We start from the raw sequence: 27530 nt of genomic DNA on the forward strand, positions 1-27530 counted from the left end.
CACCATCCTAGACCCTCTGTCTCTACAATTCCTAATCACAGTCTAACACTTCTCTACTGACTCATTTATATGGGGAGTGCCCACAAACAGCCCAATTGTTCCCACTTAACCTAAAGCCACTGAATCAAATTCATACTCAAAGAAGGAATATGAGCCCTCTAGGCAAGATAGTAATTCCTGATTCAGAGACTCACTCGAGAACTATATTACTTCTAAAAACAAAAAGACAATACCGTGTATTATGAAAAAAAAAAAATTTTAAATCTAGTTTTACAAAGTCAGCACAACTCTTAAAAGTTCTGTCTTGAGTAATAAAGAGCAAAAAAGGCAAAAAGAAGAGAGAGAAATAAAAGACACACACAGGGACTGGTGGACCAAGTGGGAGTTAAATGTTGTATCATATTGATCAATAATCCCTAAAATTCTTTTAAAAAAATTTTTTTTAGTTGTAGATGGACACAATACCTTTATTTTATTTGTTTATTTTTATGTGGTGCTAGGGATCGAAACCAGTGCCTCATGCATGCTAGGCAAGCGCTCCACCACTGAGCCACAACCCGGCCCCAATACTTAAACTTCTTTAGAGTTAAGTACTTCTCTAAGAATCTGGCATTCCTCCCATAGAAAATTTTGCATCAACCTTAGGAGGTTCATGAGACCCCTCCACCTCCCCTCAGGTAAGAGCCCTTAACTCTAGACAACAAAGAAAAGCTTCCTCAGTGTACTCAGAAATCTGCCTGGATGGGGACTGGGACCTGGGCCTGGTCTCAACATTGTTTCCTCTACCAGCAGCTCATCAGCACCACCTGCCAACTACTCTCAGCGTTACCAACAGAGACTCCCAATGTCCACATCAGTAGTTACCTCAATTCCAAATACCTGACCTGTGCAAGTGCTTTGGGGTCATGAAGAAGAGGAGGACCCAGATACTTCCCCAGAAGGGTATGGCAAGAGAAGACAGACATCCGCCATTCCACAGGGAAGGGATTGGCAAGTCAACCATAGGAGGGCCAAAGCAAAAAGAGCTATGAAAGATTATGTTCAGCACGGAGACAGAGGATACTCAGGTGGGGCATGGGAGTAAAGTATGTGGCAATAACATCAGGGGCAGAGAGTGAGAACAGTTTGTACACAGTGGATTACCAGAGAACCACTGTGCATGTCTGGAGCAAGGGGTGACTACAAATAGAACATCCTATAGTGACTGGGGGCCAGGATTATCACATTCCCAGGACCTGTTCCCAGCACAGTCCTCTTGTAAAGAGCTCACTGTGTTGTCCACAACCAAGCTATAACTAGCAAACCATTATGGGCACCTGAGAGGGGACAGCAGTCTGGGCATCAGCCCATCCAATCTATATCCCTCCAACCCACAAGAATAGTGCTTGACTGCCCCCACCAGGCCTTCCCCATAGTGGAATGAGCAATAGTGAGTACTGAGCTGGACAATGAGAAGGCCCAACACAGGAGCCATGAGGCACAGTCAGCAAAGGCAAGAGAGGGCAATGGGCTTCCGCTAGTCCCATAGGGAGTGGGTGATAAATAGCAGGAATTAGTTGTGTCCTGAAAGCTGTCCAAACATCTGGGGGCCTGACTAGACAGTAGCCCACACATCCTTCCAATGATCCTCTACCACTCAAAGCAGCCTTTGCCAATCCCATGGCCCAGGCATATCAATAGTGTGGTACAGAAAAGCTTCCCTCAAATGAGGTGGGAAATGAAGTCACAGAGCATCTACAGAGGCTTTGTTGTGCTACTGGAGTCTGAGACACCCCCGCCAGGGTCTGTGGGTAAGATACAACACACAGCAACTCCACAACTTCCTCAACAGCACAGCACTTTCTTCGCAAGCACTGTGGAGGGGACGGGTCTGAGGAAGACATGAGGTAACAGGAACTTGTTTGGTGCCTGATGAAGTCTCACTGAGGAGGAGGGAGAGCTGGGATGGAAAGGGAGCAGGTACAACAGGAAGAATCAAGCAGATGTGGAAGACAGAAGAGAGGGAAACCAGAGACTTTGGATGTCAACAAGTAACTGCGACAACCCAGCTGCAGAGCTGAGAATGGAGGCGGAGTGGTGGGCATGCACCTGAGCCCTATTCTGTGCTGGCTGGAAGGGGAGGGGCAGTAAGGTCACAGAAGGGATATAGTAAGAGGTCTGGGTATGACATAAGGAGTGCAGACCACAGTGTGGATTACTGGAAAACTGCACCCACCCAGACCTCAGCTCCTTTAGGAGATGCACCAGCTCAAAGGCGTCAAAACGCCAGGAGATCAGCAATGACAGACTGTCCTGGAGAGCACCAAGAACAAACTAAAGCACATCCACCAGGCATCAAACCCTATCCTCTGTCACACCCCACAGGTAGCCTGAGATGGTAAAGGGCAAAGGTAGTCTGTTCTGAAAGGGACCACTGCTGCTGGGGAAGCAGAACAGAACAGCTTTCACCTTCCCATAAGATACTTGATACAGGAGAATGTATCAAAGGGACAGTGTAGTTCATTGAGGAAAACACCCTGAAGAGGTGGCTCAACCACATGCTACATTCTCAAACATTACATTTTATTAAAAAAAAAAAAATACAACTGCCTTTCAAGGTAGGCAAAATGCTGCACTTTCTTTGAGGTGTAATTAGGCATATTTGTTGATAGATAAACACAGAAGTGTTGGTTTGATCTTGGAGCAAAAGTGAGGCAATTGCTTCTATAAACCATAGAGAAAAGTTAATATTTAAAGCAGATCTTGAGGAAGCAAATGTGCTTTCATCTCTCGGGAAGAGCTGGTGTAAATGTTTTGTTTCAAAAATGACACTCTTCTGGGAGTGAGCATTTGTGAACGATGTCACTGAAAACAGTTACACTTGCTTTTTATGAAGTTCCATTACAGACTGCTTGCCTTCAAAGCAGATATGATAGTTACCTTTCCAAAAATGGGAGAGAAGGTGGGCAGGAGAATGAACATCAACTATAACCCTGGACCACGTCCCACGTTTTATGTTTCTTCAACAGGAAAAGTCTTTGCCAAACAAGTATTGAGGGAAAATTCTTAGATCATTTTTGAGGTTAAAAAAAAAAAAAAGAATCATGCCATCTTTCAATAAGTATGAACACAGGGCCATTAGAAATCATCTTTATCACATATCAGCTCTGTCACTTATTTCTGATACAAGTTTTTAGATCCTAAAGGAACTTTCAGTGTCCCCTAGTCTATTGATTTTCACATTATTATTATTCTTTGTTTGAAGCAGTATACTTTTAACCAAAGGCAAAGATCAAGGATATAAATCTGGGTCAGCCACGCAATTGCTCAGACTGGTACTGCAGTGGAGGCCCACAGCCACCTGTTAAAGGCCTCACAGAGAATCTGGGAGACCTGGATATAATGAAAAAGGTTCTGAGGCTAAGATGACACAGCTAGAGAACTGCAGTTCCTTCCTCTACTATGTGGCCCTGCTTTCTACACACTTCATAAGAAATCTAGATCTCGGTCCAGCTCAGGAAGAGTACCTCGTTCATGCATCCTGATCGCTTCTATAAGGTATGGCACCAGGAGACGGTTCACAATAAACCCAGGAGTGTCCTATTTCAGAAAAGAGAAAAAGAAAAATGACTTTTCATTAAACTTCATCTTTTTTGAAGTCACCACTTTTGTGAAGATCATTGCTTCTTGCCTTGGATTAAGTTGCCCACATTTATCAAGCTATATACATTTTCAAATTTGTTTTAAAGTACCTATTTTTATCTCACATGACAATGTAATCTTTTCTTCTTTCCTATCCCATTTTTCTTTCAGCAACCTCGGAAAAATTATCACTCCATCTAGAACAATCCTTCAAGGAGTACTATTTTCCAGGCTCTGGCACATTCTTGGGCTACTCAGTGTCCTTGCACAATGCAGCACAGTAGAGTCCTGGACAGGTGCAGGGACAAAGGAGTAGGTCCCCTGGTAGGTGGTTGGCCCTTCATGGCACAGCTTGGCACCACACCACCTCTCCAGGGGATGACTCCGGGCACTGAATTTCTTTGCATGAGTACAACACTTAATCATCTCTCCAAAAGGATCAGTATGAAATTTCGATTTTTATTTACTGATCTCTTTGGTGGGCTTATGGAGAAGGTCAGATTGGTAATATTTTGATGGTGTTTATGTGAAGCTAATTTCCACTAAGTAAACAGTGCTCCCTCTTCTGTCAAAAAGCTCTAATCTGGGCTGGGGTTGTGGCTCAGTGGTAGAGCACTTGCCTAGCACATATGAGGCACTAGGTTTGATTCCTTTAGGAGATACACCAGCTCAAAGGCCTCAAAACGCCAGGAGATCAGCAATGACAGAGACTGTCCTGAGAGCACCAAGAACAAACTAAAGCACATCCACCAGGCATCAAACCCTGTCCTCTGTCACAAATTTTTGCCACACACACATCAGATAGAGCACTAATCTCCAGGATATATAAAGAACTCAAAAAACTTAACACCAAAAACACAAACAACCCAATCAATAAATGGGCTAATGAGGTGAACAGACACTTCTCAGAAAAAGATATACAATCGATCAATAAATATATGAAAAAAATGTTCAACATCTCTAGTAATTAGAGAAATGCAAATCAAAACTACTCTTAAGATTTCATCTTTGCCAGTCAGAATGGCAGTTATCAAGAATACAAACAACAATAAGTTTTGGTGAGGATGTGGGGGAAAGGCACACACATACCTTGCTGGTGGGACTGTAAATTGGTACAACCAATCTGCAAAGCAGTATGGAGATTCCTTAGAAAACTTGGAATGGAACCACCATTTGACCCAGCTATCCCACTCCTCGGTCTAACTGAGAGAACTTAAAAGCATCATGTTACAGTAATGCAGCCACATCAATGTTTATAGCAGCTAGACTCACAATAGTTAAACTGTGGAAGCAACCTAGATACCCTTCAATAGATGAATGGATAAAGAACTGTGGTGGAATATTATTCCACTGTGGTGGAATATTATTCAGCATTAAAAGAGAACAAAATTATGGCATTTGCAGGTAAATGGGTGGAGCTGAAGAATATCATGCTAAGCGAAGTAAACCAATCCCCCAAAACGGAAGGCTGAATGCTCTCTGATAAGTGGATGCTGATCCATAGGGGAGGCATGGGGAAAATGGGGCAACTTTGTACAAAGGAGAGTGGAAAGGGGGCCCGGGGACAGGAAAGATGGAATGAGATGGACATTATTACCCTAGATACATGCATGACTGCACATATGGTGCAACTTAACATGGTGTACAACCAGAGAAATGAAAAGTTGTGCTACAATTGTTTACGATGAATCAAAATGCATTCTGCGGTTGTGTATACCTAATTAGAATACATTAATTTTTAAAATTAAAAAAAAAGTAGCTGAATACAAGAAAAAAAAAGTGGGGGCTGGGGATATCACTCAGTGATATAGCACTTGCCTAGTATATGTAAAACCCTGGTTTTAATTCCAATACTGCAAAACAACAATAAAAACTACTGAGACTTCCTAATAACACCAGACTGGTGGACTAGGGGGACCAGCATATACAAGTCTTTGGCTTAATGAGGCCTACATCAACATATGTCTTGTTCAGATGATTCATGGATGATATGACTTTTTGTGGGTTAATACAATACTATAAGTTCAAATGTAAGACTATTTTAGAAAAGTATGCCAAGAAAGAACCATAAAGATACAAAAAATCATGACAAATAAAGGTCACAAGTTATATTTATAAAACTTTTAAAGGTGTGGCATTTTGTACCTTTTTTTTAAAAACTGCAAAGTCATGCAGAAGTATAGTCCCTAAGTTTGGGGAGAATGAAGGTAATCGGAAAACTAAATGGGGAACTGAAGTCAAATGCGCAACCTGAAGGTAATCAAAATGACAGACACCAATAACTGGGATCATTTTACAAATAATAACTGGGTATCTTAGGAAAAGGGGTTTAAACTGAAGGTCAAGCCTGCTTTCCCTTCAACATGCTTCTCACTGGAAAACATAATGCCACATTCTATAGAGAAGCACTTCCTTAATGCTACAGGTTAATCAGGTTGGTCTCTTCCTGTGTCATTGTTTCCCTAACTGTCTGTAGTATTCTTTTCAAAAGTTCTTTTCATAGGTTTCTGTTACAGATGTATGTGTCCAGCAAGCTGTAACTGACATAAAGCGTTCCTGAGTCACAGGGGCCAACAGCAGATAAAGCTAGTGGGCCACAAAAACCATGTATGAAAATATAACTGCTTATCTATAGACAAAAACCAGGGCCCAGAGAGAACTCCCAAGTCTTCTATTCAGCTGGAGCCCTAAGATCTATTTGAATCTCAAGACTATCCACCTGAAAACCCTGGGCACAGGTCAGGAGTCTGGTTTCCTTGCCCAAAAACCAGAATGAAGGTACAACCTGATCTTATGGCTCATGGACAATTCTGCAGTAAACAAGTGCCCCATCTCTCATATATCATTCTATTAGAAGTATTCTACCTGAACTAAGTCAGGTTCCAAGGGAAACCACCTCCCAAGCTACCTACAGTTTGGATGCTGTTTGTCTCCCTAGAGGTTGGTGTTTTGGGAGCCTGGTCTCCTGAGAGATGGTGTGGAACCTTTAAGAGGTGAAGCCTAGCAGGAGGTTCTTAGGTTATTGCAGGAACTCACTTGGAAGGAATTACTGGTATTCTGGAATGAATTCTTCAAAGAATGAGTTGTTATAAAAAGCCTAGGCATGATCCGAGTCTCTCCTTGGCTTCCTATATAGACATATGATTCCTCCTGTATATGCTCTGGTCAATGTGACACCATCAGCCATGAGCTGATGCTGATGCTAGCTAACACCATGCCTTTGAATCTCCAGAACTGTATGTTAAATAAACCTCTCTTCTTTATGAAGTTAGTCTGCCTTAGGTATTTTGTCATAGTAACTGAAAATAGACTACCCATACTCTACCTTGCAAGAAACAGGATGTTTTCCCAAGGCTTTGCTAAAGTCCACCAGAGATTCAAATGTCTTCTGGCTTGTCATTGGTGTTTTAATGACCTGGAAATGCAAAGCAAAGAATTATGTCTGGAAAGCAGCAAACAAGTGCAATGAATCATAGAATGATTCAAGGAAACACTGATTTAACAGGGTCCATATAGATGGCAAAAACAATTTTAGTTTCAGCATAAAAATAGAGATCTTAAGCCAAAAACAAAATGTTTACCAAAATGTCTATTTTAAGATAGTGAAATACTATAAAATGCAAAAAAAATCAAGGCTTACAATGTAAGTGGAGAAAGTATTGGGCAGAGGGAGGGTACAGGACAGTTCTACAGGTCTGTCACTGAGACAATCCTGAATTCAAATACCAGTTGCTCTAGGTGCAGTGGTACACACCTATAATTCCAGCAGCTCAGGAGGCAGAGGCAGGAGATTCACAAGTTTAAAGCCAATCTCAGTAAGTTTAATGAGGCCCTAAGGACTTAGTAAGACCATGTCTCAAAACAAACAAAAATCCCCTGTTTTACTACTTACTGGCTGTTTCTTCAAGGTGAATTGACAATAAAATCAATCTATCCATCTCAATGAGGTGAGAAAAAAATTAAAATGGGGGTAAAGCACTAAGCACAGCTCTGAGCCGGTATGAAGGGCTCAGGAAATGCTGGCTTTTCTTATTGTTTTAGTAGTCATTCAGGGTGGTGGAGGGTAGGAGAGTGTGGAGACTGCCCTTAGAGCTGTCTGCACAGAACCTCACTTTCTCCTACTATAGAGAAAGAGCTCCAGCAAAAGGAGTGATTTGCTCAAGGAGTGATTTCCTCCTGGCCTCCTAGATGTGAAACCCTCCCACTGTTCCTCCTTCTCCCACACAGATGCCCTAGGGCCCACACCCCCCTTTGCTTTTGAACAGAATCCTCCCAAGAGGAAGCCAACAGGACCAGGTCCTGCCACCTGCTCCAGCAGCCCTCCTTCCCTGCCCTGTGGTGCACACAAGGGTACAGCTGCTACCCCACTCAGGTGGAGAGGAGGTGGTACCAAGAACACTGCCAGTAAGCACTTATAGGATTCACCTGTAAGGAATTAGATTTGGGTAAATGTAGAGACTCAGGTGAATTTAAACACACACACACACACACACAATTTAAATGCCAGTAAAGAACTTCCAGTAGAGTTAAAGTGAGGAGGTATGGCTTTTACATCAGATCCTTTATGTCACCTTGGGCAAGTGCCTTACCTCTCTCCTATGAAATGAGCATCTTCATACAAAAAGGTCCTCCTGCCTAGGAGGGCCAGAGAAGTGCCTGGCTTAATGAGCTAATGTCAATGCAGGGTTAAAGAACAAAGGATCACGACTGCTCATGTTCTAGGTGATCACAGCCTGGGTGTGGTGGCATGTTCTGACACTGAGTAAAGTTAATGAGTAGAAACAGAAACAAGCATCAGAAAGACAAAGACAAGGAGCAGGACGAAAGCAACAAGAAACTGACCTGTAGGTTCACAGACCCTGTGAACAGCAATCCTGAAGCTGTTCCTGAAAAGTCTCTATCAGACCTACACAAAATGAGCTAGGCATATTCTAGTTAAATGGAACTATGTTAACTATGGAATCTTAAAAATAAGTTATTGGGTTAAAGGAGTCAACAATAAAGTTCTGTTCTTGTAAAGGGGAGGGATGTGTTCAACATATAGCAATGTGCTATAGATAGTCTCAGTGATACAGCACTTGCTATATCACTGAGACTATCTATAGTCCCGACAAGTTCAGTCCCAAGGTGGTGAGCCACTCAGCTTACCACACAATTCATTCTGCTGCTCACCACCAGCAACATATATATAAGAGCTGAAGCTAAAAAATAAAAATTAAATAGAGCACTTTTACAAAATGTTTCCTAGAAAATAACATTTGCTAAGCATTATCTGTTAACAACCAACATTCTACATCTCTAAAGACATAGTCAGTATTAGATAAATGCAGTTGAAACATTATTAGCAGTTAAAGTAACTCTACAGAGTGTGTTAAAGTGTCTTTATCTCCAAACAAGTATACATGATACAGTAAATAATTAGTTCCTACATACTAAAATGTTGAAAATTTATTCCATTTCTTTGCTTTTACTGCGTAAGAGTAAATGCTATTTTTCTTTGCTAAACTTCTTTAAAATCAGCCTAATGAGTAAATTGGAAGAAGCTGAAGAAGCATCAGAGCTGTCACTTGAGACAAAGGTCTAAGAGTCATCATTATAACTGATGATTACAAAATGGCTATACTGGGGGAGGTAGGCAGTGAGGGAATAAAAGAAGGAAAGGGGGCGGAGGAGAAAGAAGGCCGCAGTGAGCAGACAGACAGTGTCCACACTTTGGCAGTAAGGCCACAGTCAGTCTCTGGAAGCTTGCCTTGACTCCACCCAGGCAGCGTCCCCCACACTTCACACAGCAATAACTCCTCAACCTCGGAACAAATGCTGCTTTAATAGCAGCTGCTCCTCTGACCCTATAATTAGCCCCAGTAAAGAGCAAGTTGCCACATTTAAGGTGCAAATTGTCTATTGTGACTCCATCTCCCTTACACCCAAGTCTCTAAGCAAACAAGCAGAAGCAGCCCAAAGAGGAACACTATAGGTAATCCTGCCTGGCCTTTACTTCCACCTCTCAACATTGTGGACAGGAGGCTCCCAGGCTATCGGAAGCTGCTCTGAACAGTTCTGATCACAACATAGAGATATGCCTCCTCTGGGGACAATTTAAGGCATATGGGGCCAGAATTCACCCCAGGAATGGTGGACAAGGTAGTACATGAGATTTAATAAAAATTCTATCTATAGGATAGAGCAAGCTGACCTCAACAAGACAGTATGAATGCGTGTGGGTCTCCCCTCCACGGTCTCATCAAGCCAGTGGTCTTTAGTGTTGCCTCCCAAACTGATTGATACCTTTCTCAGCAATGCCACAACCATAACAATAGCATTCCATAGCCCTCCAAACACAGGATTGTAAAGACACAAATTACAGGCACCTTTCTAGGTGCTTTTTCTTCCTTTGGCCCTGAAAAGGACAAGAGAAGCACAAGCACAGGACAATCTTCCACCCTCCCATTAAAACCCATCCAACATAATCCTCAGTGGCAGGGCCAGGAGACTCAGAAGCCAAGTAGTAGAGAGCAAGACACAAGCAGATACCCACTGACCTCTACAAGTTTCATCAGGGGTACTGGGTTGAAGAAATGAAGGCCGGCAAATCGGTCTTGTCTGGTGGTGGCATTGGCTATGCTTGTGATCTGCAAAGAGGAAGTGTTGCTGGCAAAAATTGTATGTCTGTGGAGAGAAAAATGGTGAATCAGAATGAGTCCCAACTTTGGAGACATGCAGCAACATGCTCAGGTGCCATGCCCAAGGTACCTGCTACTGCCAGATCTGTTGTCCCCACCTGCCGAGGATGTCAAGGAAAAGACACATCTTCACACAAGAGGCTGAAATTAAGTAGCCTCAGTTTTGTTTAAATCTTAAAATTTTAAATTAAGTAGGTTACCTTTTCTAAAGGCACATGTAATCTTTACCAATCTTCCCTTAATTTCCAGGAACTTAATTTCTCCAATCTACTTGTATTAGCTACTTTTCATGTTATATGAGGAACAAAAAAAGAAGGTAACTAATTGACCAAGCAACAAAACCAACCTCAGTCACAAAATGAAACTCAAAGTGATCCAATTAATGAAAATAGAAAGATGGATATCTAAAATCAACAACAAAAAAACTAAATATCCCAAATCTTCAACAAGAAACATCTGATGGGAAACACAAGCTTAGAACTTTCCTCTCAAGTGAAAAATCCTTACTTTACATTAGATGAGAATTTAAAATGAAAACAAAAGAAAACAAACATGGTCTAAAGAAGTATTAAAGTTACACAGGTACTCTTGGGGAAGGGAGGACACATGACTATACATGATATATGTTGTAATGTCTCCTGAAAAGTTCCATCTTCTTTTGTGTGTATAAATCAACTGGTTAATTTTACAAAAGTCCATGCTGACTTAAACCAATTTAATTTTCAAATGAAGTTCCAAAAGCAGGAAAGGCAAATCCTTGGAGACAGGACTTCTCAGTTTTCCTATAGCACCACCTTGTGGATAATACTACATAAATCAGCCTAATGTCAATCACCACCACTCTAAAGGCCTGGTCACAGAACAGGATGGGCAGTGGTTCTGTTACTAACCAGATTCTTGAGGGTTCCTGATTTCCTACAAGACAATACTACAATGTGCTTGAAATCAAGAGTGGTGGGAGGTGGTAAGGGGAAGGAAGAAGAAACCCATAATTTGGAGAGAAGAGTGAGGTGAAAGAAGAGGCCAATGTGGGTTAGGTGGCTGACAGATAAGGCTCCAGCATCCTTGTCTCAGGTCAGCTCTTCCTTTCAAGACATAAGCACACCTACTTTTCTCAAACTACTTTCAAGTTAAGCAATTTAAAGGCCAGGCAGAGAGGCTTTTCTTTAAAATAAATAAGACATTTCTAAGGTTTTAAAAATTTAGTTATTGGGCTGGAGTTGTGGCCCAGTGGTGGAGCTCTCACCTAGCACATGCGAGGCCCTGGGTTCGATCCTCAGAACCACATAAAAATAAATAAAATAAAGATATTGTGTCTAGTTACAACAAATAAATAAGCACACAGACAAACAAAATAAAGGTGTTGTGTCCCAACTAAAAAATAAGTATTAAAAAAAATTTTAGTTATCAAAGTTTCTTGCTTTTTAATAAGTGGGGAAAATAATGTAAACTATCCCCCACTGGAGAAGGTAACGAAAGAAGATCCACTGTGTGGCTGACACAGCACTCAGGGCAGCCAGGCACTTGGAACCACAAGGTCGGCAGGGAGGGCACGTGCCCAGCGCTGTGCGAGCAATGGCTCCCAGGATCCCTTAAGAAAAGAAAGCTTTAGCGAGGCTCAGTGGCACATGCCTATCATCTCAGTGACTCAGAAGCCTGAGGCAGGAGAATCACAAGTTTAAGGCCAGCCAGGGCAACTTAACAAGACCCGAAGCAACTTAGTGAAACCCTGTCTCAAAAAAAAAAAAAAAGAGGATGGAGATATACCTCAGTGGCAAAGCATTCCTGGGTCCAATCCACAGTACCAAAAATAAGAAATAAAAAGGTTTATTTCAAAGACTAGTGTTACACTTATAATGTGATAGGTACCACATTTACAAGACATTTTTAGGACATTTGAAGGGCCACTCCTCTACAAAAAGGCAGCATGCAGGCAAACTTGGTAAAATAATGAAGGGACCCTGAGCTTGGTCCCAGTGTGTCCAGGGCATGTTTTACCAGTAAGAGGCAGACATCCTGCCAGCAGACCTCTGTCCCTACCCCATCAGCACAGGCTGGCTCAGCTCCTAACAGCCTCACACTGCTGTTCTTCAGGACAAACTAAATGATTTTTACATATTAAAGCACAGGTCTGTCTTATGTTCCACAAAAAATACTCATATTTTCCTGGAAACACATGACTCTTTCATATCATATTTTGTTTTTCTCTTTCTGATACTCAGATACCCCAAACTACTTTTCTTTTAAAAGCACTAAAAGAAAATAACAGCATAAGCATGATGATCACTAACATCACACTCAGGTCTTTGTGTCAAGACAAGAGAGGGTGATGGTGATTGCAGAAGATCGAAGTCCAGGCTTTGTGAATGGGGAGAGCCAGGACATGGCTCCAGATGCCTGTAGTTGCCACCGACTTTTCCTTTAGAGTTTCCTCTACTGCTGGGGAAGTCATGTTCTTTTCCGGATGCAGCTGTTTCATCAGGGCTTCCATTGGGAACTTTATCACTTGAACCTATTTTCTTCTCCCACTAAGAGATCTAACTATAAAAACTCAGCAACAAAGTATTTCTCAATAAATGTGCTTAAGAAAGAAAACAATTTAGGAAGCATTCAACAGTGGTGGTAAACTAAAATGAAAACAGAGTGCAGAAGAGGATGGCTGAAGGCCAGCAAAGGAGTCACATCTTCAGCAGGCCTACTACGAGTTATCCCTTTACTTTCATGTGTCACATCCGCTTTACATGAGCTCAAGTGACAGACCCTGACTCACAGCAGGCACTCAGGAAACAAGAATGAAACAACTGTGCGATACATGCCACTATTCCTATCATCAGATAGGGTGACACTTTTAGAGAGTTGTAACTGAGAGTCTTGGAAATTATTTGCCCTAAACCTAAAATCGAGGATCTTCCAAGGTCAGAGAATAAAGTGGTTGGTGCTGACACAAGTCCAGCCTCCTGACTTTCCTCTCATGTACTTGTTACCCACCACTGACAGCCACAGAGCAGTCACGCCTGCCGCTGTTGCTAGGAATGATCAGTCTTGTAAAAAAAGGTCAAATTCTTTGACAAAATGCCTATCTGGGGCAGGTGTTTTAATATCCAGGAGGGCTCCATGCTGACTTGGGAGTCAACCCCAGTACCAAGAGTGTCTTCTGTCAGGTATTTCTGTAGCCTGAAGGCACAGATAGCAGAGTGATATACAGATGACAGGAAGACAGGCTTTTTTCTGTCAGGTGCCACAGCTCTGAGAGTTGACATTCTAGCAGGATATTATATGAATATCTCAACTGTTCACTAGTGGATCCCTGAGAATTATTTTTGCCTTTCAGGTCTAACCTATAAAGGCAATTAGTATGTCAAATCAATCATTCGGGATCACAATCACCAAATGCCAAAGGTTGAACGTAATAAAAAGCTCTGGATTCTCAGGGAAATCCAGAGATGCCACTGCCTGAACAGTCCCGGGTCCTGTGCAAGCCTACACCTAACTCAGGTGGCTCTTTTTTGCCATGAAAGCCGATAAGGAGTCAGTGTTCCTTTAAATGTTCCCAAGAGTGTTTTCACTGAGTCCAGAAAAAACTCAAAATAGAGGAGTCTTGAGGAACTATACAGACAGAAGGACATTCCCTTTAATGACAACATTCTGTCTGCTCACCCCAAATACAGAGAAACACGAAACTGATAGACTCTTAAGGACGTGCTGAAGCCTCCTCCATTCTCACTACGGAGGGGCCATGATCTGGATGCTGCAAAGAACATACAGGCCTGTGTCCCTAAATGGACCTGTCCACTTAACAACAGGCAATTTCACCCTCATTTGTAAACAAGCATCAGGTCAGGGTAGCCCAAGCCTCAGGAAGCAAATTGGGAGTGGGTGAATGGAAGACAAAGGAAACGGTATTGGCTCTTCTGCAACAGCTGCAAGGTAGTAAAGAAGTGGTCCTGGTATCAGAACAACAAACAAGGAGGAATGCTCAAGGCCAGGGAAGGAGCCCTCAGAACCTGACAAGAACATTCAAGGGTCACATACTCAGCAGCAAACTTGTCCAGCCTTTGGAAGAGCTCGTTCTTCACCTTCAGGTTCTCCACGATGGCCTCCACCACCAGGTCTGTGCTGTGGACGACAGATGCTGCATCTGTGCAGGTTGATATGCTGCTCAGGGTCTTCTCCACAAACTCATCACCAGCCTAATGCAGTGGGAGGAAACAGAAGAGAGCTGAAAATCACGGGGTTCACAGGAAAATGGTGGGACTTGCTCCTAAAACAGAAGGAAGGAGGGCTGGAGAAACCAACATGCTCAGACACAACTTGAACACACCCTGAGAAATCAAACTGTGTTTCTGCCTAGAGACAATGGCATCTCGATGCAATTCTAGACAGGTCACAGTCTGCCTGTGAACAGCTGGGCACAACTATGAGGTCCCAGGCAGACAGAGTTATAAAAGGCCTGGGCTGAGTATTGGTGTCCAGGACAGAGAGGTACTAAACCCAGACTCTTTGCATTTGCCATATGCCTGGCACAACTATCACTGTCCTCTGTTGGTAATGATCTATCCAGTTCTTAGTTTTGCTCCAGTTACTAAACGGAGTGCTATTCACAGCTACTGTACTATTTGTTCTCAGAATACTTATGAAACTTGCAATTTGTCTTTCCAGAAAAGGACAAAAACTTACCTCAGCACTACTCATCCATCTCGAAGTGCTGCAGACTACTCCCCTCTAATAGAAGGTAGAGGAAAGCCAAACTAAGCAGTCAAATAATAATCACTCATTATGGGGCTGAGGTTATAGCTCAGAGGGAGAATGCTTGCCTCACACGTGTGAGCACTGAGTTTGATCCTTAGCACCTCATAAAAATAAATAAACATATTAAAAAAATAATCACTCATCATGTGCCAGCAACTGATGCGTCAAAAACAAGCTAGAAACCATCTCTGCTCTCAAAGATCTTGTAGTCTCATTTTATCCTGTGACTTCAGGTTCCACAAACAGACCTCAGTTGGGGCAGAAACAGAAGCAATGCCTCTATAAGCAGCCATTTTATTTCAAGATGTAATTTGTCCATAGGGCATTGTAACGGTTGTAATGAGAAAATCATCCAAAGTCATCATGGAATAAACAGCCAGATCAGTTGTTCAACAGAAACACAATTGTGAGATAAGAGATAATTATAAATTTTCTATTAGCCAGATTAAAATGAAAAGAAATTAAGGGATGAAATCAACTTTATTTAAGTTTAAGATACTATCATTTCAACATGTAATCAACTCTTTACATTTTTTTTCTATTGAGCCTTTAAAATATGTGTCTAGTTTACACTTAGAGCATGACTATATTTGGATTAGCTACATTTCAAGTGCTCAATGGTCACCCATAACTAGTAGCTATTATACTGGTCAGCACTGGTTAAAAAGTATGTCAACCAGACAAGTTAAACTGACATCTCTTTCACCTGATGGTGACCCCAGCAGTGGAGAGAAAACATCAGACTAGACTTCTGAAGAGTTAACAATCAGGAGCTGAGCAAATTGAGCAAACAGGACATCTTTTTACCCCTATGGCATGGCCACAGCCTCAGCCCAAGGCTGACCTCTGCAGAGTGAAAGAAAAAGGGCAAATGTAGCCTATCTGGGTTCAGACATACCCTGTCCTTGCTAACTCTTAACCCAAGCAGGATTCTCATAAACTGTCTGCTTGAACCCTCAACATAACACCCACTATGTTTGAGAACATGAAGGACAAGTAAAGGAGATCTTAACTTGCTTATGATATTTAGTCTTTGGATTTCATCAAGAACAGAATAAAATTATCTCCATGCCTACAATTCCGGTTTTTAAAAGATGATTAGACATTAGGAAAAATGCAAATCATACCACAATGAGATACTACTGCACACCTTAGACATCTATGATGGAAAAAAAAAAGGAGGAAAAAACAAGAGCTGCCTGGGATAGAGAGAAAATGGAACCTTCACACATTGCTGGTGGGGATATAAACCAAGGCAGTCACTATGGATCACAGTTTGGTAGTTTCTCACAAAGCTAAATATGGTACCATCATATAACCCAACAATTCCAATTATACATACACATTCATCCCAATACTGGTGACAAGGGCTGGAGGAGAGTCAGTGCCAGGACCCCTGAGGAGACTGCAATCCTTACATAGAATGACACAGTATTTTCATATAACCTACCTATTTCCATATACTGTATATCATTTCTAGATTATTTTATACTGAATTGTTCAGAGAAAAACTCTCAGTAAAAACACATTTTTTGAGGTTTTTTTTTTATCTGTAATTGGCTAAATCCAAAGATGTGGGACCCATAGATATAGAAATTAAGTATATATCCAAAAGAAATGAAAACAACAATGTTCATTATAGCATTATTCACAATAGCCAAAAAATGAAAGCCTTTTAATCTCATCAATAAATAAAGGGATGAGAAAACTCTGGTATATACACACAATGGAATATTATTTAGCCATAAAAGGGATGAAATTGTGACACTTGGTACAACACGGATGCATCACGAAAACTTTACTTTAGGTGAAATAAGCTAGACTCAAAAGACAAATATTAAATGGTTCCACTTATATGAAGCATCTGGAACAAGCAAGAAGCAAATTTATAGGCAGAAAGTAGATAAGAAGTTACCAGTGCTGGGGGACAGAGGGAATGGTAAGTTACTGCTTCATGGACAGAGTTTCTGGTTAAAAACAAAAGACAGTTTTCAAAACAGACGGAGGTGATGAGTGTATAATAATGTGAATGTAATTAATGACATTGAGCTGTGTACTTGAAATTGATTAAAATGACAAGTTTCATGTCATATGTACTTTACAAGAATAATGAAATTTAAAAAGGCAACAAGCAACAAATAACAAATTCCCTATTTATAATCTTCTCTACAGGCATATGGAGAAAAAAATCCAACCAAGCCTCCAGGTAATCAATCTAAGTAACTTTAACAAAGTCACAAAGGAAATACACATTCATTTGGGTGACTTGTGCAATATTTCTAATTAAATGTGAACTCCCAAGTCAAAATGTGCTAGAAAAGCAATAAGGTCCAATAAGAACAAGTCAATAAGCTAGAGTTCCCAGCCTCCTAACAGTTCCTCCTGGTTCTGTGAGAATGACTCATCCTAGATTTGCCCTCTCTAGTTTATCATAAGAAGGCATATAAGATATCAAAAGTTTCCGTCTAAACATAATGTTTATTTGATCATTCTGTTTTACCTTTCAAGTACAGAAAATATTACTATTTCTCCCTCTTCTATTCTTTTGAAAAAATGGCTGTTCCTCAGTCCCAAATTCTCGATCTTCCTTAGAATAAGTTTACCACCTCAGAAATATTTTCCTCAACCTCAAATCCTACCCAACAACAATATAGTTACTTACTTCTCCTGTTTTCTAATCAGCACATCCTGAATGCTTACTGATGATGTCATTATACTGGTCTAAAATTGTGAAGAAATGAGTTTTCCAAAAACAAACTTAAAACAAAACAACAAACCCACAGTAAACTATGAGCAGAAACCCCTCACAAATATGATGAGTGAGAAGAGAAGACTAGTCTTAAGGACAAAGATAACAAGAAATTACCTTAGGATTTTCTGCAAACTTCTTCTTTGACATTTTCCTAAGGCTTTCCTCAATACTTTTTTTGGATTTTGCCAGGATGTCCTCTGTTTGGTCCACCAACACTACTGTGTGGCCACTTGCTGCAACAACCTAAAGCAAAAACAAATAAACAAAACAAAACAAAAAAAAAAAAAACAAGGAATCTCTTGTTAAAAGAAAGAAAACATAAAAGTTTAAGAAAGAAGAAAACAGTTCCATATGCCATATGAATTCTACCACCATTTCACTCCAAAATAGTGAATAAACATAATAAGCCAACATTAACTAAACTCATACTTCCTGCCAAGCACCCCTCTAAAACCTTTATGAGGAATATAGCAAATTCTCAAAACAACCTTGTGAAGTTAAGGAGCACCCCCAGGGTGGCACAACAGGCAGACAGCACAGCAAGGATCTGAACAAGGTTTTGGAGACCACGTTGGAACCCTTTCCCTGTACGACTCCAGCACTATGTTGTCCGATACAGAAGCCACTACCACATGTGACCACTTAAGTGAAGTGAAATTAATGAAACTTCAAACTCAGTTCCTCAATCACACCAGCCCTTTTCTTCTGAGCTGCAGGACTTGGGGAGCTCAACCCCTGGATTCATCTTTCTGCAGTCCTTAAATCAGAAACAAGTATAAGACTTTAAACTTTAAGCTGGGCTTAACTGCATACACTTGTAAACCCAGCAACTTGGGAGGCTGAAACAGGAGGATCAAAAGTTTGAGGCCAGTCTCAGCAACTTAGTGGAGACCCTGTCTTAAAAACGTAAAAAGGGCTGGGGTTGTAGCTCAGTGACAGAGTGTCCCTGGGTTAAATTCCCAGTACTAAAACACACACACACACACACACACACACACACAAACAAACAAAAACAACCTTTAGAGAATCATTGCAACAAAAAGGCTCTGTGCTATTCAGCAATAAGATATACACGAAATTGAAGTCTTTGGTAATCGACCAGTTAAGACAGGTGAGTTCCTGCTTTTACCACATCACCTTGGTTGGGGGAGGATCCTAAAGAATAGGTATACTTAGTGAAACTGCCAAGTTGACAAACAACCAGCTTGGTTTAGCCATAATCAGTGACAAAGTCAACCCGTATTTCATCAATTTGCCAATAGCTTCAGCAAGGACCATGGAATAGGAACTATAGTTCAAAATAGGCCATCAGGTCACCTTACAGATAAGTGTAAATGAATCAGCTTAAGACAGAAGCAAGAGGACACATATGACCTATAACAAACATGATTTAAGAGGCCAGAACGAATGAGATGGCCCCGAGGATCTAGAAAACCCCTGGGAAGCACTGCTTTGGAACCTCTGGGCACCAACAGCATGTACAGAGGAGCAGGTTAGCTGTAGTGGATCTGCCCAGAGAAGAACAAGGAGATGAAAGTTTTAAAAATTAGTCCCAAACCATTGTCATCATGTGAAATTTTTGAGGCCAGGTAACTAAAAGTAGAAAGCTAAAGAAGAAAAGAAACAGAAACAAAAAGGCAAAACCTAAAGGCAAAGAGGTTCAAAACCCAAAGCAAGACTCCCAGGAACAGTTTCAAAATGGTAAGACAGGTTTAAATGCAAGTCAATTTCAATCATATCTACAGCTTCAAACATGGGGCAGGTATGTGTCTGAGCCTGTGGGGCCAGAGGATGGCATCAGCACCCCAAGGCCTGACAGCCTGCCTGGGAACCAAAGAGGAAAAAAGCTGCCAGGACAGAAGTCTGACAACTAGAGCAGGGCAATGGGGCAAAGGGATGAGTCATTATGATAAAAGGACAAAGCAAGCGGCAAGTCCACTGTCAGCAGAAGCACTTCACATGCTGCAGGCAGGTAGCCTAAAGTAGAACAATGTTCCCAAAGCAGAAGACCAATTAAAGTTTCTCCCTAAGTGGCAACAGACCAAAGCCCAACAAGACAACAACTCAAATTATCTGATAGGAATCTGCACTTCCAAATCAATAAATGCTAAGTAGAAAGGCCAGAGCAAATTAGAGGCTATGCAGAAATGACTTAAGACAGCACACCTAAGACACCTACCCTTAGGAAGTCTGCCTGCAAGGTGATCCTTGGCTGGCATCCAAAACTTGGATTTTGTGAGGCTCCCTACCATTCTCTGACAAGTGTACCCCTGTGCCTAAACTGTTTGTGAAAATGATGTTGCTTATGCTGAATGCCTGTGTTCCACCTGAATGTGAAATTTTGGAATGTGCAAAGCAGAGGGTGCCTACCTGACACACCCAACAAAAATCTTGGACACTTGAGTCTCTAGTTAGCTCTACTGATGAGTGTTTCATAAGTGCTGTTATAACTTGTTGCTGGGGCAAATGAGCATGTCCTGTGTGACTACACTGGGAAAAGGCCCTTGGAAGTCTCCCCTGGACTTTACCCAATTCACTTTTCTCTCTGGCTGTCTGTGTTTTTTGTTATCCTTTAGCAGAAGGAGTAAATTATCATCATGAGTAAGACTATTTGCTGAGCCCTGTGAGCCCTTCTAGTGAGTCACCGAAACTTGGTGGGGCTGGAGATTAGTGGGGAACTCTAACACAGAAACTAAGAAATCAATCCCAAATTCTGGTTGGAGCTGGTAAGGAAATTGAATTGCTTTAAGATGGGTGGCCATCAGCAGCCACAGCTGACAGGCAGGAGTGATGGTCACTGATCCAGGTACATCATCCGCAAGGCATGGGCAAGCAGAGGTGCTGCTGCCTTGGAGTCTTTTTGTTTTGTCTTGGCTCCTCTAACCGCACCTCTGGAATGACACAAGTGATTTTCACTTTATTCCTCTTGACCTCTCCTCTAGGTCATTCTTGGTCAAACAGGATTCCTGATTGCTAGCCACCAAGTACCGATCTACTTGCTCTCACTCCAATTCCAAAAGACACCACTCAGGCTTTCTCAGGTCTTCAAGGAGATGGAAGAAGATTTGAGTATATCTGACACAAGATAGTGCCAAAGCCGAAGGGAACGGAAACACAAAAAGACAATGGGAGCTGTGCTCTCTTACTGAGAATTTATAATCTCACTGAGAAAAACAAACACAATTTTTTGATACAAAACTTTGTACATGGGATGTCACACAAAATAAAAGCCTCATGGTGAGCAATCCAGGCAGGGATCAGATCTCATTAGGCTAGAGGAGAGGAACACATCTACAAGGGGCTCAGGGTCCTAAGGAGTAACCTTGAAGAAGTGGCCTCAGCAGATGGGGCAGGTGGTATCACAGGTGGTGGCTCTAGAATGCTACTTTCTGAGTTACTATAATCACATCTGACTGTGATCATCACTAGATAATTTGGACTGTTACAGATAAGCTATAATGCTAGCCTCATAATTACTGCTTTTAAGCCTGTAACAGAATCAAATCTAGAGAAGAAACACCCTCAAATAATAAAAAGAAAAGAAGCAAGCACATTTACTTAAAAAAAAAAAAAAAAAAAAAACTAAAATTCAATCAGAAAAAAAATGTCCAGAAAGTATTTTGGGCTTAAATGCTGACCTTCCACTCCCACCTAAAGTCCTCTGATAAACACCCTACACCTCCACACACACAAGACACGGGGCCAACTCAGCCTCTGCCTTTCCTCATCCTGGTGTCTGCAGCACATACCAGAGACAACACATATGTGCAGACAGTGGCCAAAAAAGAGCTATTAAATCAAAGCTCTCCAAGCAACGTTCCAGGAGAGCAAAGTGCATGTGTCACATGATCCTGTCAGTGATTGTGTAAAAGGTCTGTTTATTTTCCCATCTCATTTCTAACAGATATGCTAAGAAACACAGTCAGCAACTTCCTGAGGAAAATTTCATGTTTTATTCATCTCTGCAAATCCCAATGCCTAGCCCATAGTGAGCACACAATGCACAAACAACACAAGGTATGTATTAGATGCTTAATATTCACAGGATTATAAACCCAATATTCTTTGCTTCTAGAACTCTACTTCACATGGGTTCAGTACTCCTCTCCTACTGGTGAATTAGTCTATCGGGCTACCACAGAGATGGCCTCAGGATACAGGCAGTCTGGCCCTTGCCCCCATGTAATCCACAAAAGCTGCAAGATTCTCATTCCAGACTTGGCAAATTGAGGCAATTTTAAGCACAGGTAGGCTGCCACAGGCTACCTGAAGGCCATCTTGTTTCTTTCTGAATTATTAATGCACTTGCCCTATTTTTCCTATGAGAACCAACAGAAGTCTCTCTACCTTCTTTCTATTATCAGGAAAAAAAAAATCCTTTAAAAAGAAAAAAGTCAAATGTAGCAAAAATACCAGGGACCATGTACTGAAAACCTACCAAGTGCCAGGCTCAACTCTGCATTTTTCCAAGACTACTTCTGAGTGGTCCAAAAACCTTGTTGAAGCAGACAACATACTTTTTGCAAAAGAAGAAATGGGACTGGACAGGTTGAGTCACTTGCCTAAGATCACTAAGTTGTTAAGACACAAAGCCTCTCATATCTATCAAATATGATTCAAATTGAGACTACCTAACTCCAGAATTGTGTTCTTGTAATCCAATTAAGAGTTTAAGGAAAGTTGTCCTGTTTTTTGAAGTTACCCACTTTCAAGATACAATAATAAAATATCATTTTGCAGAAATTTCATGTTCCTAATTTTTTTCTATCCTCTTCCCCCCTTGCCTTTCTTGGTAACTATTATAGACTTGGTAATAGTATCATTAACAAGTCCCTCCTAGTTAACTAAATAATTACATGTCAGTTCTCTCCCCCAAAGTGATGTTCTAATACTCCTTAAAACACATTATGAAGGGCTGGGGTTGTGACTCAGCAGTAGAGAGCTCACCTAGCACGTAAGAGCACTCTGCTGGATCCTCAGCACCACATAAAAATAAATAAAATAAAAGTATTGTGTTCAACAACAAATTTTTAAAAAGGCATTATGAAACTGGCATCACTGTTCCATTTTATATAAACGAGGAAACCTGAGGTGTACAGAAGTTAAAACAACATGTCTCAAGTCTAATGGCCACTAAATACAGTAACACACACCATCAACAAGCATCTTTTGGCCTCAGTTAAATTAGTCATATTAATAAAAATTACTAGACAAACCAGAGCACCTACTTAGACAAATGAGTGTTTAAGGCTTAAAAGCAACAAGAGGCACACTAAATACACAGGGTTCTCAAAGTCTGGGTCCTGGACCAGCAGCAGCAACATCAGCTGCAGACTTGTAAAAAATATAAATTCTTAGAATCTAGACTCAGTCAATCACACTGTAGCAAGACTTGCAGATGATTCTGATGTTCACTTAGGTTTCAGAGCTTCTGCTCTAAGATCTGTAGCCCAATCAGGCTATAGATTAGAATCAGCTGAGGGACATTTAAAATGAACACTGTCCAGACCCCACCTGCATATATTCTGATTCAATTTAGTCTGAGATGGCACCTAGGCACTGGCATTTTTAAACATATCCTGTTATGGTTTAGATATGATGTGTCCCCCAAAAGTTCATGAGTGAAGGAGTGTGGCTCAGTGACAAAGTGCTTGCTTGACATGCATGAGGCCCTGGGTTTAAATCCCAAGCACCAAAAAGGAAAAAAAAAAAAAAAAGTTCATGTGTGAGACAATGCAAGAAAGTTTAGAGGTGAAATGATTATGAGAGCCTTAACCTTATCAGTGCATTAATCCACTTGAATGGATTAACAAGGTGGTAACTGTAGGCAGGGACGGTGTGGCTACAGGATGTGGGTCACTAGGGGTATGCCACTGGGGTTTATATTTTGTCCCTGGTGAGCACAGCTCTCTCTGCTTCTTTATTGCCATGTCTTGACTTGCCTTTCTCTACTTATTTCTTGTGTCACAATGCTCTGCCTCACCTTGCTCCCAGAGCAATGGAGTTGGCTGTCTATGGACTGAGACCTCTGAAACTGTGAGCCCCAAATAAACTTTTCCTCTTCTACATTGCTCGTCACGTATTTTAGTCACAGCATCAAAAAAACTAAAAAAAAATCCCCAGATGATTTTAATGCCCAGTCACTGTACCCAGAAAGCACTGCTCTAAAACAATTTTGCTGGGAGGTAAAAATCCTGTTAGTCCTGATTCCTATCCCCCCACCACCTACACACACACACCAGCTTTGCCAATTATATCCTCAAACCACAGAGAGGCCAGCAAATCTCTGTCCCTAAACCAGTATTTCAAGTCTTCCTGCCACTGTGTCCACAAAAAAGTTCCAAACATCATCATGAAGACACTATCCAGAAGGCTTTCTTCCCCAAACTCCCCAAAGAAAGATCAGGCCCTACCAGTGCTCTTTTCCCTGGGACTCTTGAATATAAGGTGCCTTGCTTCCCTAAATAGAACATGTTTCTTAATTCCTGAAGGTCAGGCTCTGCACTTGCTGCCCCATTTTTGTTTTAGTCCCTTCTCCTGAATGGCTCTCTTCTAACTTTGACCTCTGGCCACATTTGCATCTACCATGTCCTGCATCCACCCTTGCTTGCTTGTCCACTACTAGCTACCCTCCACCACCACTGAGCTAACAACCTCCCTTTTCTTCTCCATAGCCACAATACTGGCGAGGGGCGGAGGGAATGTGGAACCTCCCAGAGAAGATATTCTTTGAAAGATTCCCTGACCAACTGAAATGCTAGTCCATGGATGTTTGTCACCCCTAATAACAGCTCCCACTAGGAGTACCTTCCTGTACCAAATATCAAGACTATCAATCTCAGTTTTATTTAACCAATTATTCAACTTCAAATGCCAATTTTAATTAAGTATCATTTTACAGTTATATAGTTTATTTTCTTAAAAATTGAATAATTATGATATTAAAATCTCAATTAAATGAGCTTATGATTGTTTTTGATATTTGGAACAGGAAAATTCATCAGTTACCATTGTGCTGATAACTATTCATCCAAAGAGAGGAGCTAGGTAATATCTACAGCACAGATATTATGAACATCATGAGGCTCAATTCTCTAGCACATTATCAAGTGCCTATGACTGCTTCATTCTCCCACAACTTTCCTTCTTCAAGCCATTGCAAAACGTTCTTGGAGGAGGTACTGTGGCTTTACCTAGAACAAATAATATTATGAACATAAATTTGCAAAGTGCACTGATATCTCAGATCTCATTAGTGACAAAAATAAACAGTCATATCATCCATAATATCTTCTATTAATGGTATCAATGAAAACACAAATTTTAAAAGTTCCTATAGAACTTTTGAATCCCCCAAAATAAGCCTAAAGACCCTAGTTTGAAAAATAATGTGATCTCCTCTAACCTTTCTGATAACCATAAGAGCAAATGTTAAGAAAGGTGTGACAAGTTAAAATATCAAATAAATATTTAAACTGAACACCATATTAACATTTGGTTCAACATTCCTCTTTCTGTACTACGTAACACCTTAAACTTCAATTTAGAGACATATTATTTCTTCAGCAACATTCTCCCCAACTGGGTTTCCAGCCTCCAAAGCTCAACTTTCCCAACCCTCAATAGAGGTTTGTTTCATCTTCTGAAAGTCCAACTTAAACATTTTCTCCACAGGCTCATATTCCTTCCTCCACAAGATAACCAAGTCTTGAAGTATAAAACTCATAACTCCTATAGCTTACTCAAGTTCTTTAGCTTTTGGCTTTGATCTTAAAAATCTCTCTTTCACCATGACAGTGGCACACACTTTAATTCCCAACTATTTGGAAGGCTGAGGTAGGAAAATAGAAAGTTCAAGGCCAGCCTCTGCAAATTAGAAAAGACCTCATCTCAAAACAAAAAATAAAAAGGGTCGAGTGATATGACTTGGTGGAAAGCACCCCGGGGCTCAATCTCCAGTACCAAAAAAAGAAAAGAAAATCTCTCTCTTCCATCTAACTTCACTCTTTCTTCACTCTTCCTTGTAAAAATTATCCTTAATTGCTGTTGAGGCCAACCTCTTTCCTAAGATATATATGATGGTTCCTGGTCATGGGTTCTAGTCTCTCCTCTTCAATAAAATTCCAAGTTCTGGCCAGGATCTTTGTTGCCCACCTATAACCCTGGTGACTCAGAAGTTGAGACAAGAGGATTCCAAGTTTGACGCCTGTTAGAAAGATCCTGCCTCAAAATAAAAGATAAAAGGTCTGGGGGTGTAGTTTAGTGGTAAAGTACCCCTAGGTTCCATTCCCAGTACCAAAAAAATAACATAAAATCCCAATAGTTTCAACATGATTAAGTCTTCATTCACAGTTTTCAGTTATATGTTGATGTGAAGCTAAAAACAGAACAAGGGCTATGCTTTTCTTGGCAGCCACACAACTACACTGGTGCACACAAATGCTCCAGACAGTGGGGAAACCTCTGGACAGTTCAGGTAAGAAATGCAGAGGATATGAGAAAATGCTTTTTATCAAATGATCAAAGACCATGGACAAATCCTGCTTCCTTGAAGGTGAGAGCTTTTGAACACCTGTCCCCACATCTGTGCATTCCTAGGAATGGAATGGACCATTTAGAGCACCATACAGGACACAGTACTGTGTTCTGTCCTTCATCGACCACTGAGCCACTGATAGCTGGCTCCAGTGATAAAATGATAAACAAATTCTCTGCTCTCAAAAAGCTTAATTTCTCATAAAGTATTCCATTCCATCCTCATAACATCCATTGGGGGGAGGCATGCTGCTCTCATTGTAACAATATGGAAGTTGACATGTGACTGGGATTTGAAATTGGAACTGCCTGCTCGCTTACTTTTCTTGACCCTGCAAGGCATGGCTGGGTCTAAGGGCAATATTCCCAAACAACAAGCTGAGCCAGGGCCAGATTCTGGCACCCATGTGCCAACTTGGAACTGGAAAATATACCTTAACCTTTGTCAACTGTCCAATACCGTAAAACTGGGGCAAAAGTATTTTGGGGAGGATTCAGTGAGTTCATATAATTTAAACACCTATAACAGTTCTTAGCATACTACAATAGATTATTATTTGTATTCTAGGCTGCCCCTTCCCCTCTCTAGGCTACAAGGGTCTAAGGCTTATAATTGGACCCAGGTACAGCCTTCTAAGGCTAGAGTTAACCCTTACACAGCACAGCTGGGAATGGAATGGACCTACTTATAAGATTTCTTTGGAGATTTGTAACCATTTGGAAAAGGTGGCAGACAAACCTTCCTAGAAATATTTAAAAAAAAAAAAAAAAACCACAAAAAGTTAGTTATGCCAATAATGCATAAAATATATAATTGTCTATTTTATCACCTACTACCATAAAATATAAACAAATCTTTCATAAAAAGTTAAAATATATCAAAATCTAAACCAACAAACACATGGTATCATTTGCAGTGGAGAGAAATGTAAACAAAGATGCAATATTAAATCACAGCTGCATACAATAAACTGTAGTACTCTCTCAACTGCTGTGATCATTTCACAGTGTCCAGGTGTGACTGCCGTGGGCTCAAGTGCTGCTGTTAAGTCTCTGGGTGAGCAGTGTGTCTCTTCAATAAGTCATATTATCATAGTAAAAAGTGATCTCTGTGGTTCCTGCATAGTTCTCACTGTATATAATACAAACAACAAACAAAATCTGTATCAATAGGCCTTTTATGTTATAGGTAA

General features: G+C 41.0%; 1 protein-coding gene across 2 annotated transcripts in view; it reads right to left on the bottom strand.

Moving 5' to 3' along the window:
- Positions 1-27530, bottom strand: part of Hadh (hydroxyacyl-CoA dehydrogenase) — a 44332-nt gene that overhangs the window by 4659 nt on the left and 12143 nt on the right. For both annotated transcript variants that reach the window (XM_046459065.2, XM_046459066.2), the window contains exons 2-6: positions 17917-18045; positions 14334-14491; positions 10161-10287; positions 6947-7036; positions 3507-3579 (exon numbers count right to left, since the gene is read on the bottom strand). In XM_046459065.2, coding sequence (XP_046315021.1) covers positions 3507-3579; positions 6947-7036; positions 10161-10287; positions 14334-14491; positions 17917-18045 — 577 coding nt within the window. The remainder of the gene's footprint in view (positions 1-3506; positions 3580-6946; positions 7037-10160; positions 10288-14333; positions 14492-17916; positions 18046-27530) is intronic.

The sequence above is a fragment of the Marmota monax genome, unplaced genomic scaffold, assembly GCF_021218885.2.
Source record: "Marmota monax isolate L192 unplaced genomic scaffold, Marmota_monax_Labrador192_F-V1.1 WCK01_AAM20220418_F8-fsc00002, whole genome shotgun sequence".
Taxonomy (NCBI): domain Eukaryota; kingdom Metazoa; phylum Chordata; class Mammalia; order Rodentia; family Sciuridae; genus Marmota; species Marmota monax.